The sequence below is a fragment of the Limanda limanda genome, chromosome 19, assembly GCF_963576545.1.
Source record: "Limanda limanda chromosome 19, fLimLim1.1, whole genome shotgun sequence".
In the NCBI taxonomy this organism is placed as follows: domain Eukaryota; kingdom Metazoa; phylum Chordata; class Actinopteri; order Pleuronectiformes; family Pleuronectidae; genus Limanda; species Limanda limanda.
The window spans coordinates 8311460-8325715 of NC_083654.1; the positions used below are offsets into that span (position 1 = coordinate 8311460).

The 14256-nt window shown below is 43.6% G+C and overlaps 1 protein-coding gene across 2 annotated transcripts in view; it reads right to left on the minus strand.

Annotated features, from left to right (window-relative positions):
* Window positions 1-764: 764 nt before the first annotated feature.
* col16a1 (collagen, type XVI, alpha 1) overlaps window positions 765-14256 on the minus strand; it is a 73422-nt gene continuing 59930 nt past the window's right edge. For both annotated transcript variants that reach the window (XM_061092572.1, XM_061092571.1), the window contains 12 exons: window positions 13228-13272; window positions 12949-13002; window positions 12355-12408; window positions 12213-12263; window positions 6007-6096; window positions 5820-5855; window positions 5660-5704; window positions 4537-4731; window positions 4282-4345; window positions 3938-4114; window positions 3787-3864; window positions 765-2695 (listed from right to left, as the gene is read on the minus strand). In XM_061092572.1, the coding sequence (XP_060948555.1) occupies window positions 2502-2695; window positions 3787-3864; window positions 3938-4114; window positions 4282-4345; window positions 4537-4731; window positions 5660-5704; window positions 5820-5855; window positions 6007-6096; window positions 12213-12263; window positions 12355-12408; window positions 12949-13002; window positions 13228-13272 (1083 nt within the window). In that variant the 3' untranslated portion in view covers window positions 765-2501. The remainder of the gene's footprint in view (window positions 2696-3786; window positions 3865-3937; window positions 4115-4281; window positions 4346-4536; window positions 4732-5659; window positions 5705-5819; window positions 5856-6006; window positions 6097-12212; window positions 12264-12354; window positions 12409-12948; window positions 13003-13227; window positions 13273-14256) is intronic.

Sequence of the window (14256 nt, forward strand, 5' to 3'; positions counted from 1 at the left end):
ATTGAAGTCTAATTTCACACTCTGTACTGTATTGTAAAGTGTAGTATTTTTATCTGACAGCTTGAGTGATTTACCTCATGTGTACATTGCCCTCCCTTTCCCCAAATCCCTGCTTCCTACCCAGGCCTCATTTTAGAAACTAACGACTAGCTTTATCTCTTCCTCTTGTTGCCTGGCAACAGCATATCCCGATGGGCACTCCCATCTCCCACAATGCAGTGCTGTAAATCTTTGTAAATGTGTGTTGATTATTATGTAGAGAAAAATGAATGGCTTTCGATATGCACCAACAAAAATCCTGTGTTAATGAATTCAGTGAGTAATAAAAAAGTTCCTACAGAAATAATGAGTTCTCCAGACGAATCCGTTACCAGTGCGGATGTGCTCGCTATGCCACTGTCCAACTTTCCACAGGGTGTCGGCGATTTTGATTTATTTTTAACAACAAAAAAACTATTTATTGTTCTTTATATAATCATCTGTAAGGAGTTATTTTTTCTGGCTGTTGAGGTAAACCCAAACCAATAAAAAGGAACCTTTTGTAAAATCCAACGTTCCGGAATGTATCATGTGGGGAATGGAAATACGTGTCTTTGCTCTGACTCACTTCTTTAAGCTCCTTCTCGTTTTCATTTCTCATATCAATTCATGCATGTAAACAAACTCCCGTGCTTCCGAAGATGACGACAAAACTACCCTAACAAAATTACCCTATTAAGTGTAATTGATGAAGGCCACAACAACAAAAAAGCATGCATTTTCAGTTCTGCTTTCAAAATGATGGTTTTCATTCTTAAATGTTTCATAAAAACAACATATGTAAGACACAATGACAGTGAAGCAACAGATGCACAGGTGGAGTGGATGGATACACAGTTGGACAGCGGGCCCTTGGGCCGGAGCCTCTGTTTGAGGCGACAGGGAACATTTTGTTGTCGGAGAGTCAATCCATCAAAAAAAAGAGGCTCAAAAGACCACAAAGACACACAAAAGGATACAAAGGAGACACAAGTTGAAACACAAAAATATATAAACAATTTAAAGAGAATTGAAACATTACCAACTTCTGCCATGTTCTGGATGTGCTACCAGCGGTGGAGGGGTCTTTTCTACATGTCTATGCCCAGGGGCCCATTGTCTCTTAATCTCTGGATGATCAATGCTACAGTATTTTAATGTTGGTTGACATAACAGTGGGATTCAGTTTGAAGTCCTACAATAGTTAGTCGTGTGAGCTTGTGAGAAATTTGGTTTGAACTGTGATTACTAATCATCCAAAATACTATTTTCTGATACACAAGTGAAAAAAATTTGAAAAAACAGCACCATGAAACACTTTTCCATGTTTTTATCCTCATATGTGATTGTTGTTTTTCTTGTGTCTGCACAAAATATATTACAGTACCTATGGTAATTGGGCTCAATTATTGCTCCTGTAATTTTCTTAAAACAAGTGCTGAGTGAAGCGAACAGACGGCCATTACAGCTACTTTGGAATACCAGATGAGATGAGGTGCATTAAAATGACTTTTTCTCCAGAGTTAAAATGAGCAAAATGTACCAGAGCAAAAAAATAATTACAAAAAGCCAATGTGCTTTCTCATGTAAACACAATTTTCCTCTATAAATAATTTGTCTCTTACTGAACACTTATTCCCTTTTGAAAGCTTATAGAAAAATAACCCTGTGGCATTTTTTTGTTGCCGTGGAACCACTGACAATGAAAAATTAAATGTTTAGCCATGCATACGACTTTTATCAAATCCTTTGAAAAGTATCAAAAGCCACCATATATATAAATATAAATATATACAAAACAGTCAAAGAGGGTATGAATGCAAGTTTGCGACTTCTTCTGTTTCTACAAAACCGAAATACCTTTCTAGGGATATTCTCTTACAAGTCATATTCAAATATGTATCACACCTCAGGCACTGAGACAGAATATGAAATGAGCGGGATGCAATCCAAATGGGATTCAGTGACAAAGGAAGAAAGATACGAGAGGTGGAAGCAAAGTGCTCCGATAATTGTGTGCATTCTCTTCCTGCAGATTTAAGACGAAAGAGGGAAAAAAATAACAGAAGAAGCCAGAATAAATCAAGGAGAAGCAAATACAGATTGTGATTCTTGTCACCTCCCCTGGGTTGTTTGAAAATGTACAAAAGGAGTGAAAACGTAGGGAGAAAATAAGAGGTTGTAATAAAGCAATGAATTGGCTTTCACAGGGAAAAAGAATGAAGCGATAAAAAAAAAACCGCTGCTGCTTTGGCGTAGACCTCGGTTCCAGTGAGGCCCTTACAATGAAATTGTGGATTTTTGCTCAGAACTACAGTTAAAAAACATCTGCGTGGGTTAAAATGTATACAACTCAAATATAACAACAACAGCCGCTCCTTTATTTCATCAAATTCAATAACTTTGGATCATGGTCTTTGGTAATTCTGTCTTGTCCGTAGTCTCTTTGCTTCTGTCCCCCCTGCCCTTCTCCTCCATCCCTTCTACCAGGGGCCCTTCATAGGTGGGCCCTTGGGGGTGTACTCTGCTTGATGGCTCCTACAGTCTCCAGGATTACACCGGCCATCATTTCCCTTTGAACCAGGCTGACCAGAAGGTCCTGGGATGCCGGGAACGCCCTGCTGACCAACAGAACCTGGAGGTCCCATCTTACCGTAGCCAGGTGACCCCGGCATGCCTGGAGGAATCAGGAAACAGAAGGATTGTCATAAAAGTGCTGCTATCGCTATCCTGCTACTTAGGATGCAGTATAATTTAAATGTTTACTTTTTAGCAAAAATCAATACAATACATTCTTTGCGTATCTTTGCTTATGTATTTTCGGGTACTTTTCACTTTTACTCACACATATATATATATATATTTACACATATATCAGCAATTTTTTGTCAATTCTACTTCACTCTTCACATTTGAACATTTAAAGCTTTTTTTCCATTCACTTGTTAAAATGTGATATAATAAAAAGTAACTATCGTTTTTTGTATGTATTAAATAATTTTAGTGTCCTTTTGCTTGAATTGTTTCCCCCTTTGCAGGTTGTTTCCTGTGTTTGGTCTTTATCCGATGCTAAGCTAATCAACTGCTGGTTATAGTGTAATATTTTCCGTACAAATAAAACTGTAGCAATAATATTCTCATCTAACTCTGAGTTAAGCTGTGAATAACATAAATGAGGGGTAATCCACAAACTGAAGGACTTTAATGTTCGTAATATGAGGAGATACACACCGAGTTCACACCAATAACCGTAGATGATGTTAATCATGAGGGAAACATGAAACATATAAAATCCTAATTACAATCCTAATGTGAGCGTGTTTGCTTTTTCAACCAAAAATGAAATCAACTGCAGGTGCTTATTTGATAATTTAGCAAATGCTATCTGAACTTTGTGATGATTAAAGCTTCTCAGATGTTGATTTGGTTGATTAGCAGCCTGCTAATTTTATTTAAGAGAGTTAAGGAACGATGAAGAATTACTTTCATCAGGCGAGCAATTTACTAATCAACAAAACACAAACTTTTTGAAGTAATTAGCATCGTTTATGTGATATAATATTATTAAAGGGCGGAGCATCAGGTGCAGCTAATATCTTTGTGTAGAAGGCAAATAAGTGTTGTGCTCACACAGAATGTGTAAATAATAACTCAAATGTTTTCTTTCAAATTTGCGAAACAGTGCAGTGCAGTGATGGCTTTACCACATCACTGAAGATATCGCTCAAACTAAATTGCTGCCACTGTAGTTGGAGTAGGCTACATTACCTGGTGCTCCTGGAGGTCCTACATCTCCCATCTCTCCAATACCCTTGTCTCCCTTTTCTCCATTTGATCCTCGAGTTCCTACAGGAAAATAATCATATGTTTTAGCCACGTGACAACACCATCGCCAAGGTGCAATGAGCAAAAGGCTCACCTGGGGGTCCTTGGGCTCCTGGTCGGCCTTGTCTGCCGATCTGCCCGGGGTTGCCAGGCGCACCTGGGTTTCCGGGATTACCCGAGGTACCGTCTTTCCCTGGGGGTCCGGGGCGACCTGGGGAAGCCACCATCTCTACTGGCATCTGCATGCGAGACATGAAGTACGCCATTCTCTCTGGGGAGAGGAAACATGCAAAAGGGAATGTTTTCTCAGGTGTCAGGGCTGTGGTGTACCAGAGGAACGAATTACAATCATTTGACAGAGAGAGATACAAATCTGGAGATAAAACAATGCTCTGGTAAAGAAACAAACAACACCAGCAGAGATAAGCTCGTCCCTACCATCGAAGATCTTGATGACCTGCTGGCGGATGAAGTTTTTGACTTCATCATAATTGACTACAGCCTGTGAGAGGACAAAGGAAAAAATGGAGAAAAACAATATGGCAAACATTAATCAAAGCAGATAATTAGAAAATTCATTATTTACAGGAGCAGATGGAGCCAGCGAGCGCCTTCGGCCACTACACTTATTAAGCTGATTAAAAGTTAAAAATAACATAAAGATCAGGCTACTGTGCTGGAAAGGAACCTTACATCATTTCCTGGTGAACCCGCAGGTCCAGGGACCCCCGGGGTTCCCGCTGAGCCTTGGCTTCCCCTCTCCCCTCTGGGTCCGACTTGGCCAATCATGGGCTGTGCATCCTTGGAGTGGTACCCTCCACCACCAGGAGGCCCGGGTCTGCCCCTCTCACCTGGATTACCTCTCTGGCCCGGGGTCCCTGCTTCACCCTGGAAGGCAAAATGGAAAGTAAGTGGATAAAAGCAAATCAGCTATTTCACAATTACTACTATAGGTAGTTTTTTTAAGAGATTGGATAAAAGTGGGTGCTCATTCATCTCAGTTGGAAGACATGACAGCTCCCAAAATTTAAGCCAAAGTGCCTCGATTGCCCCCTAGTGGCTGGCTGCAGTATGGGTCATACATCCCTGGCTCCTTCAAGTAAGCAGTGGGGACATAATACACATCAAATATTTTGGATTTCATTTCTAAATAGTGCAAGGAAGTTATCCATATGTTTTCATTTACATTCCTTTGTACAATTACCCGTGTTTTAAAAAAGGAATAAGCCCTTGAAGACAGCTTTGGGCCACATCTATATCACCTTCCACTCAACCAACAGAGCCAACTCTTCAGCTTGTGTAAATACAACCCAGAAAAACAGCGCCAGTACATTAGAGACAGTGATTTATCGAGGACAACTAGCCCATAATGGACGTCTAATGCTTACACGTCACAGACAGACAGGCGGGCCTTGAAATAGAGAGGACGCCGAAGAATAGAGGAGTCCGTTCTTGTCTTTCTCCTCTGTTCTCCTCCTCGGCGCGGCTAAAACCCTGACAATGCCGTCCTGTCAGGGTGACAAATAGCCTCATCTAGCATCTCCCCTCGTGCTTAATAGCATTATCGCAGAGGCAGGAGAATAACTTTATCACTGTAACCACCTACAGTACAGTAAGCCTGCGTCTCAGTAGAGGTCCAACAGGCTCTGCAGTGGGACGACCTGAGTCTCCCCGAGCTGAAAGCGCGAGAAAAAGGGTTCATCTTGTTGCATTCAGATGGTCTGTGGAGGTAATGGATGGTAAATGCCCGGCTTGTCAGCACACGCACTCACACACTCACACACACAGTCATAATGTATTGTTCTCAGCTCTTTACCTTTTGACCTGTCTGCCCATTGTCCCCTGGTAGCCCTGTCGTTCCCTGTCAAAACAAACACAGGAATATCCATCAAGCAGTGAAATATACACATCCCCTGCATCAATCTCTCTCCATTATCCCTTAATAAGGACAAACACCACACCCGCACATTACTCACATCTTTACCATCAGCACCATCCGTGCCTGGCTCTCCCTGGAAGACAAAGTCGAAGGAGGAGACAAAAGACAGGTTACGTGATATATATATATATATTGGCATGTAGCAGCTTGGGAGGAGTTTAATTAAATGTACTTCGTATTAGGGGCATTTATTTGGAAGTGAACATATGTTGAGAGTCACTAACCAAGGGACCTGGGTGCCCAGGGGCTCCTGGGGGTCCTCCCATCCCTGGCAGACCCCTATCACCAGCCTGGCCCTTATCTCCCTTTATACCCTGAAACACAAGGGAGAAACATTTTTGTCAGATATTGCATATCTCTCTCTCTCTCTCTCTCTCTCTCTCTCTCTCTCTCTCTCTCTCTCTCTCTCTCTCTCTCTCTCTCTCTCTCTCTGTCATGGCGGAGTGAGCGTGGAGCTGAGAGCTGTGTGTGAGTGTGAAAGGTATTGTGGGTTTAAGACTTAACTTTACTGAGCTTTATCATTTAGGTGTATGTTTATCTGTTTTTGTCTTTAGTTCTCTAGTTGTGTTTTTTTTTGTTGTTTAGATTAGTTTTGCTGTGTGAGTGTGTGAGTGTGTGCGCGCCTGTGTGCGCCTGTGCTAACAGGCAGCATGCCTGTGGTAGCGGCAGTGGCAGCAGACTTTGAGAGTCTGACTCGCCGACATGCAATCAAACTGATCCCCGCGGTGGAATGCAGTGTGGCAGAAGCCGCGCTGGCTGTGGGAGAGGTGGTCGGCTGTGACTCGGTCAGGTCGGCCTCCCGGATGAACGGTGCCATTGTCATGTTTTTAGATAGCACAACAAAGGTGAACGAGGTGGTGGAGAAGGGAGTGGTGATCCACGGGACTTTTAACCATGTTCTCCCACTTGTAAACCCAGCCACGAGGGTGATAATATCCAATGCACCCCCCTTCATTAAAAACGATACTCTGGCCAAAGAATTGTCCCGGTACGGCCAGATTGTGTCTGGAATAAAAATGGTGTCTCTGGGGAGCAAATCCCCCAAACTGAGGCACGTAGTGAGTCACCGGAGACAAGTTTACATGGTCCTCAAAGATAACACCAAGGAGATGAACATGTCTTTTTCGTTTAAAATTGAGGGGTTTAATTATGTGATTTTTGTGACATCTGAAAATATGAAGTGTTTTGAGTGCGGGCAGGAGGGGCACCTGGCCCGCTCCTGCCCGGGGAAGGGTGGAGCGCAGCGAGCTGCGGCAGCTGCGGCGGAGGCCGCGGCAGCTCCGGCCCCGGCCCCGGCCCCGGCTGAGGCAGCGGAAACAGCGTCGGCAGCAGCCCCGGCCCCGGCCCCGGCTGTGGCAGCTCCGACTCCGGCCGTCACTACCGCTGCGGCAGCTCCCGCTGAGGCAGCGGCCCCCGCTGCCACTGGCGGGGAGCTTCCGCGAGCAACCCAGCCCGAGGCTGCTGTTGGCGGGGCTCCGCCGACAGAGCCTCCCGCTCCTCTGGTGGAGGGGGGCGTGCCGGAGACTGAGGTAGCCTCCGAAGCCCCGGAGAGTCCGCTCCCGGAGGTGGGAGTCGAGGGGGGACCCCCCGCTGTGAACAGTGCTTCTGAGCAGGCAAGTAAAAAAACCGACAGCCAGCCAGAACCAATTGATATAGATGAAACTGAGATGGATGATGGTATGAGTGATGAAGACATGTTTAAAATGACACAAAAACGGAAAAATTCAGGGTCAGGGCACAGCAATGCAAAAGTATGCAAAGCAAGCCGTGGGCTGAGGTCCAGCCAGGGGAGTGTGTCCCCCCCCTCTCAGGTAGACACCCAAGGCCTCTACCCCCCCTCTGACATCAAAAAATTCCTACAAACCACTAAAGGCCAGAGGCTACCATCGCTTAAGGATCATTTCCCTGACTTAAAACTATTTTTAAAGTCCGCTAAACCGCTCACCAGGAAAACAGGCAGCGATGGTTTTATAACAGACCAGGAGATTTACAGACTCCGGAAACTCATGTTGAGGGTTAACTGCGAAATAGTTACTGATGATGACGAGTGTTAGAAAGTTTTTTTACTCTTCTCTTTTACCGACCTGTTTTCTGACTGTTTTTCTTTATCTTTTATCCATGTGTGATTTTAAAATCAGCACTTTGAATGTAAATGGAGCCAGAGCTGATTTTAGAAGAGCGGCTGTTTTTAAACTTATGGACATTAACAGGATAGATGTTATGTTTTTACAAGAAACCCACAGTACCGAGGACATTGAGTGTGAATGGAAGAGGGCTTTTAATGGAGAAGCGATTTTAAGTCATAAGTCCAGCTGCAGTGGGGGGGTGGGGATTCTTTTTGCCAGGAGTTTTTTACCACTTTCTTTTATTGCAGAAGAGATTATTCCAGGTGTATTGTTAAAAGTCAAGGCTGAATTTGAGAATACCAAGCTGGTGTTTTTAAATGTCTATGCACCCACCAATAGAGTGGACAGGATGGCACTTTTAAACATTTTAGATGAGACTGTCAAAAACTGTAGTGGTGATGATTTTATGTTTTTAGGAGGTGATTTTAACTGCACAGAAAATCCCACCTTGGACAGAAATCACTTAGAGCCACATCCCGCATCAGGTCTCAGGCTGAATCAGATAACCGAGGCACATGAACTTTCTGATGTGTGGAGGGTTTTTAACAGTAATCACAGGCAATACACCTGGAGCCATGCAAGAGACAATGTTTTATCCCTGGCTAGACTGGATCGACTCTATTGTTTTAAACACCATTTAAATATTTTTAAAAGGTGTTTTATTCAGCCTGTGGGTTTTACTGATCATTGTTTAGTCTCTTGCTCCGTTTTTATTAGAAATGTTCGTTTAAAGAGCGCCTATTGGCATTTTAACACAGCTCTTTTAAATGACCAGGCTTTTAGAAATGCTTTTAAGTTGTTTTGGTTTTCCCACAGAGAGAGCAGGCCTGCCTTCAGTAGCATTCAGCAGTGGTGGGACATTGGAAAAGCTAAAATAAAACAACTTTGCCAGCAGTTCACTCGCAATGTCAGTAGAGATTTAACCCGGACAATGAGAGATCTGGAGAGACAGGTAGAAGAGTTACAATCTTTAGTAGCTTCTACAGGAAATCGAGGGCATTTAGACTCCCTCAAGACCAAAAAGTCGGCTATAGCCAACCTGCTGGGCATTTCAGCACAGGGAGCTCTGGTCAGGTCCCGTTTTATGAACATCTCGCAGATGGATGCCCCCTCCCAGTTCTTCTTTGGTCTGGAGCAGAAAAATGGGCAAAGGAAGACCATTCACTGTTTACGAACGGGTAGCGGCTCTGAAGTCTCAGACGTGTCTGAGATCAGGAAGTGTGCTACCGGTTTCTATAGAGACCTCTTTAAGAGTGAGTGGTCAAGTAATCCAGATGTGCACAGCAGCTTTCTGAATGGTCTCCCTCAGGTAAGCAGGAGCAACAACACGGAGCTAGCCGCACAAATTACAAAGGAAGAGCTGCACAGAGCCACCATGAGCCTGCAGAGCGGCAAAGCTCCGGGGATAGACGGCCTTCCTGCTGATTTCTTTAAGTCATTCTGGGAAATCGTAGGACAAGATCTGCTAGAGGTAGTAAATGACAGTTTACAGAACGGAAGGCTACCTCTGAGCTGCAGGAGGGCCGTCATCACCCTGCTGCCGAAGAAGGGAGACCTACAAGAGCTAAAGAACTGGAGGCCGGTCTCTCTGTTGTGCACGGATTACAAAATCCTGTCCAAAGCTCTGGCCCTCAGACTAAGGGAGGTAATGGCGTCCGTCATCCACCCTGACCAGACTTACTGTGTGCCCGGCAGGCTCATAAGTGACAATGTCACTTTGATTCGAGATGTTTTGGACCTCTCCAGTTCATTGGCAATAGAGACTGGTCTTATTTCCATAGACCAGGAAAAGGCTTTTGACCGGGTTGAACACCAGTACTTATGGCAGACCTTGGCTGCTTTTGGGTTCAACCCAGGCTTTATAGCCATGATCCGGGTCTTCTATACAGACATTGCGAGTGTTCTTAAAATAAACGGGGGGCTGAGTGCTCCTTTTGACATTAACAGAGGGGTGAGGCAGGGCTGCTCTCTCTCTGGGATGTTGTACTCTCTGGCCATCGAGCCTCTGCTCCATAGGTTAAGGAAGGTTTTAAAAGGCGTGTGTTTCCCCCGGTGCAGTGTATCTTTTAAATTATCTGTGTATGCAGATGATCTTATTGTTCTTGTGAATACACAAAAAGACATTGATTTTTTATCTGATACTGTAAATGATTTTAATTTGATTTCTTCTGCAAAGGTGAACTGGGGGAAGAGCGAGGCTCTGATGGTTGGAGAGAAGCTGGGGGATCGGCTCAGGTTGCCTGGAGGTCTGGCCTGGCAGAAAGGAGGACTCCAATACCTCGGAGTCTTCCTGGGAGATGAGACCCACATGAGGAAGAATTGGGACAATGTCCTACAAAAGGTTAATGGTAGATTAAAAAAATGGAAGTGGCTTTTGCCAAAAATGTCGTACAGAGGCCGGACATTAATTATAAATAACCTAGTCTCATCTACCCTGTGGCACCGGCTGGCCTGTGTTGATCCTCCACCTTCTCTCCTGGCAGAGGTACAACGGGTTTTAATAGATTTCTTTTGGGGCAGGATGCACTGGATCCCACAGAGTGTCCTTTTCCTTCCTACGGAGGAGGGGGGGCAGGGCCTGGTCCACCTGGCCAGCAGGGGTGCTACCTTCCGCCTTCAGTTTGTCCAAAGATTACTGACCGGGCCAAGGGACGCTCTGTGGAGACCTCTATCCCGGTGCATCCTGCAACATTTTAACAGCCTAGGTCTGGATTTTAGCCTGTTTTTAATGAGCAATAACAACACAGTCTCACCATCTCTTCCTGGTTTTTATAAGAGTGTGTTTAAAGTCTGGAACCTTTTAAAAAAAGAGCGAAGGTCACAGGGGGACTCCCTGCACTGGCTGCTGCAGGAGCCTGTCCTGTATGGGACCATTCTAGATCCCCCCCGCTGGGCACAAGGCACCCTCTTCAGACTGCTGCAGGCTGCCGGGATCTCTACGCTGGGCCAGGTGGTGGAGCTAACTGGTCCTGAACTAGAAGATCCCACAGGGCTGACCAACAAACTGGGGACCAGATCAGAGCGAACTATGAAGAGGGTGCTGGACCACTGGAAGACAAGACTCACAGATCAAGACATCTTGCTTTTAAACTCCTTTAAAGATGGGTCCATTTCTCCCAATGTTGAGGACCCTTTCCCCGCCTCTTTTCTGGCACTGGATTTAAAGGAATGTTCTGGACCTCTGATACAGCCGGCTCGCCCGGTCTCCCTGGAGGGAGCTTCCGGAAAAAACCTATACAAACTATTGGTAAAAACACTTAACATTAAAAAACTGGACGGACGGAGAGACACTCCTTGGAGGAGCTACTTTACTGGAGCCCAGGAAACCGGACCTGAGTGGAGGTCGTTGTATAAACCTCCACTGAGCAAGAGACACGGAGACCTCCAGTGGAGGTTGCTCCACGGCATCCTGGCGGTGAACACTTTCTTATCAATAATCAAGAACACAGTGGAAGACAAATGCCCATTTTGTGATGAAAAGGAAACTCTCTTTCACTGTTTTTATGAGTGTCACCGTCTCTCTGGTTTGTTTCTGTTTTTACAAGTTGTTTTTACCAGTTTTAAAGAGGTTTTCAACAAGCAGGGTTTTATTTATGGTTTTAAATACACTCGCAAACAAAAACACAAAAGCCAGCTTTTAAACTTTGTTTTAGGGCAGGCTAAGATGGCTGTGTATATAACCAGGAAGAGGAAGGTAGAGCAAGACGTCCACATTGAGTCGGTCCCTGTCTGTGTCAACATGATAAAATCCAGAATATTGGTTGATTTCGTTTTTTATAAAGCAGCAGGTGACCTGGACTCTTTTAACGATCTGTGGTGTTTTCAAGATGTTTTATGTTCTGTGACAAATCAAGAACTTGTTTATGCTGATTATCTTGTGTGATTTCTTTTATTTATTTATTTATGGCCAAATGTGTATTTTAAAATAACTTATTAGGTGTTTCAATGTGTATTGTTTAAAAAATAGTACCTAATAAAGTTATTTTTCAAAAATCAAAAATCTCTCTCTCTCTCTCTCTCTCTCTCTCTCTCTCTCTCTCTCTAATGCTGTAATGATAACTTCTTAATTCTTTAAACTAGGTTGACACGTTCTCATCTCTGGTCATTTATTTCCTTTTTTAAATACATCTATGTAACTTCTGCCATTTTATTTCAGAATTAATATTTTGTAATAATTTGTGACTCTTTGCCCCCACTTGTTGATCTTTAGGCTTCTGAAACAATTCATTTACCCCTTTCAGAACAGTTAAAAATTCAATGAATCTAATTTAATTTGGTCTTTAGTTAGACAGCGTTTCTCTTACCAATCCTGATGGACCAGGAGGTCCTGGAGATCCAGCTTGACCAGTGGATCCCTGGTGGTGAAATTAAACACACTCACCATTATTCATAATATTTTATGAAAACATCAGACATGTGTGAGATTTAAAAGGGCAGAGAACTTACAATGTTGCCGGGGGAGCCAGGTCGGCCTTGAGTTCCTGGGTTACCAGGATCACCCTGGAAAGGTCACATATTGACTTTTTAGGGATCTTCAGGGTTACACTGACTGATATATATTTAAATATGTATATATATGTAGTCTTGGTTTGTGATTTTATACATACAGGGGGAACATGCAAGCCCATATTCAAGGGAGGAACATGGGGTGGGAGATGAAAAGTGAGCATAAAATGATAAATAAAGAATAATGTGTATCATAATAATGTCTGCTCATTCACTAGGTAACAAATGTCACCCAAAACACATCTCTAACTCTTGCAGGGAATCACAGATCTTTCAAAGTAGGAGTATATTTTCTCGTGGGGCCGAGCACTTCAGGGACCCACAGTGCCCCACATGTTTCCTCCTGCAAACATGGAACTGCAGGGAGCAGGATTCAAAATGTTTTATTCTGTGTGTGTGGCAAACAGTGGAAAATAATAAATATATGGTAACTACATAACTACACATGTAATAATTCTTCATGTAAGATCATCAGAGGGGCTCTCTGTGGACATAAAGCAATAGAGGAAAATGACAGAAGACAAACATAGTCACCTCATGTCCGGGCCTGCCTGAAGCTCCAGGGGGACCTGTGGGTCCAGCCTCACCCTGAAAAGATGAGGAGGCGATGAAAAGGTAGAAATGGAACATGAATGTAATGCATCGCATGTCAACAAGTAGAGATCCAAAACATCAACACTTGTGTGATGGCAGGTTTTATAGTTTTGATCTGGATTAAACAGCTTGTGTTAATGATCAAGCATCGGGCAGATCCAGCGAGTAGACAAACCGACAGACAAGGTGTGATGGTAAAGCAATGAGTTGTTGGCTGACCTTCTGTCCGGGGAAGCCACCATGACCAGTTTTCCCTTTGAATCCCTGAGGAGACACATCAAAGAGCATGAGATTGGTGCGCTATCAAAATTCACAAAGTTGAGGCTGCCAGAGCACAGGCAGAGGTGTCTTTGAAATCCTGAACACCTGCTCTCGGGTAGAACACAAACTGAGATACGGAGAGCAGGAGAGAGGACTAAAAAAGAAAAGAGAGTGAGAGGGGGAGAGCATCTACTCCTCTCTCTTCAATCGGAGTATGAATTTACACGAGACCGAGAGCTGGAAAGATCTTAGAAGTGGATTGGAAGCTCAGAAGTTTCCAATGGGCTCACATCTACCTAATTAACAAGGCTCAGTAGTGATCGCACATGCCAATGTAGAAAGCTGATATGCTGTAGGTGAGGGAAGTATCATAAACTGTGATACTTGACTTGAATAGGAAGCCGTTGAGGAAACAGTCAGGAATAAAGATGAGCACAGCTGAATGGTTCCAGACATGTGATTCTCAACCTGAGGGTCCCACGGGGGGGTCACAAGATCCCTTCTGCTGGGTTGTCAGATTGTTGTGGAGAAAGAATTATAAATTCATAATTTAATCACTTATCTTAGACTGTGATTTTTACCTCTGTCAAGGAGGTGAATACCCGTCCGTTTGTTTCTTAGCTTGCAAGCAAGATTAGGCAAAAACCACTTACCACTAATTTAGTAGGTCAGGGAAGAAACAATTACATTTTGCTGCAGATCCGGATCAGAGGGCTGATCTAGGATTTTTTTTTCACCCCCTCCTCTCCCCCCATTATACTGTTTCACAAAAAACTGGTGATATAAAGGATATAATTTGGCTTATTCTGCTATTTTTATGCAACTGTGTGACTTTGAGGGTCTACTACTAACAACATATTTTAGGTATTAAAAAAATAAACTACTAATTATTAATTTAAACATGCATAACTTTGTACATTTAGGTCAGAGCTGATGTATTTATATATCTATACATAGATTTATAAATATATATATTCAAATCTGACC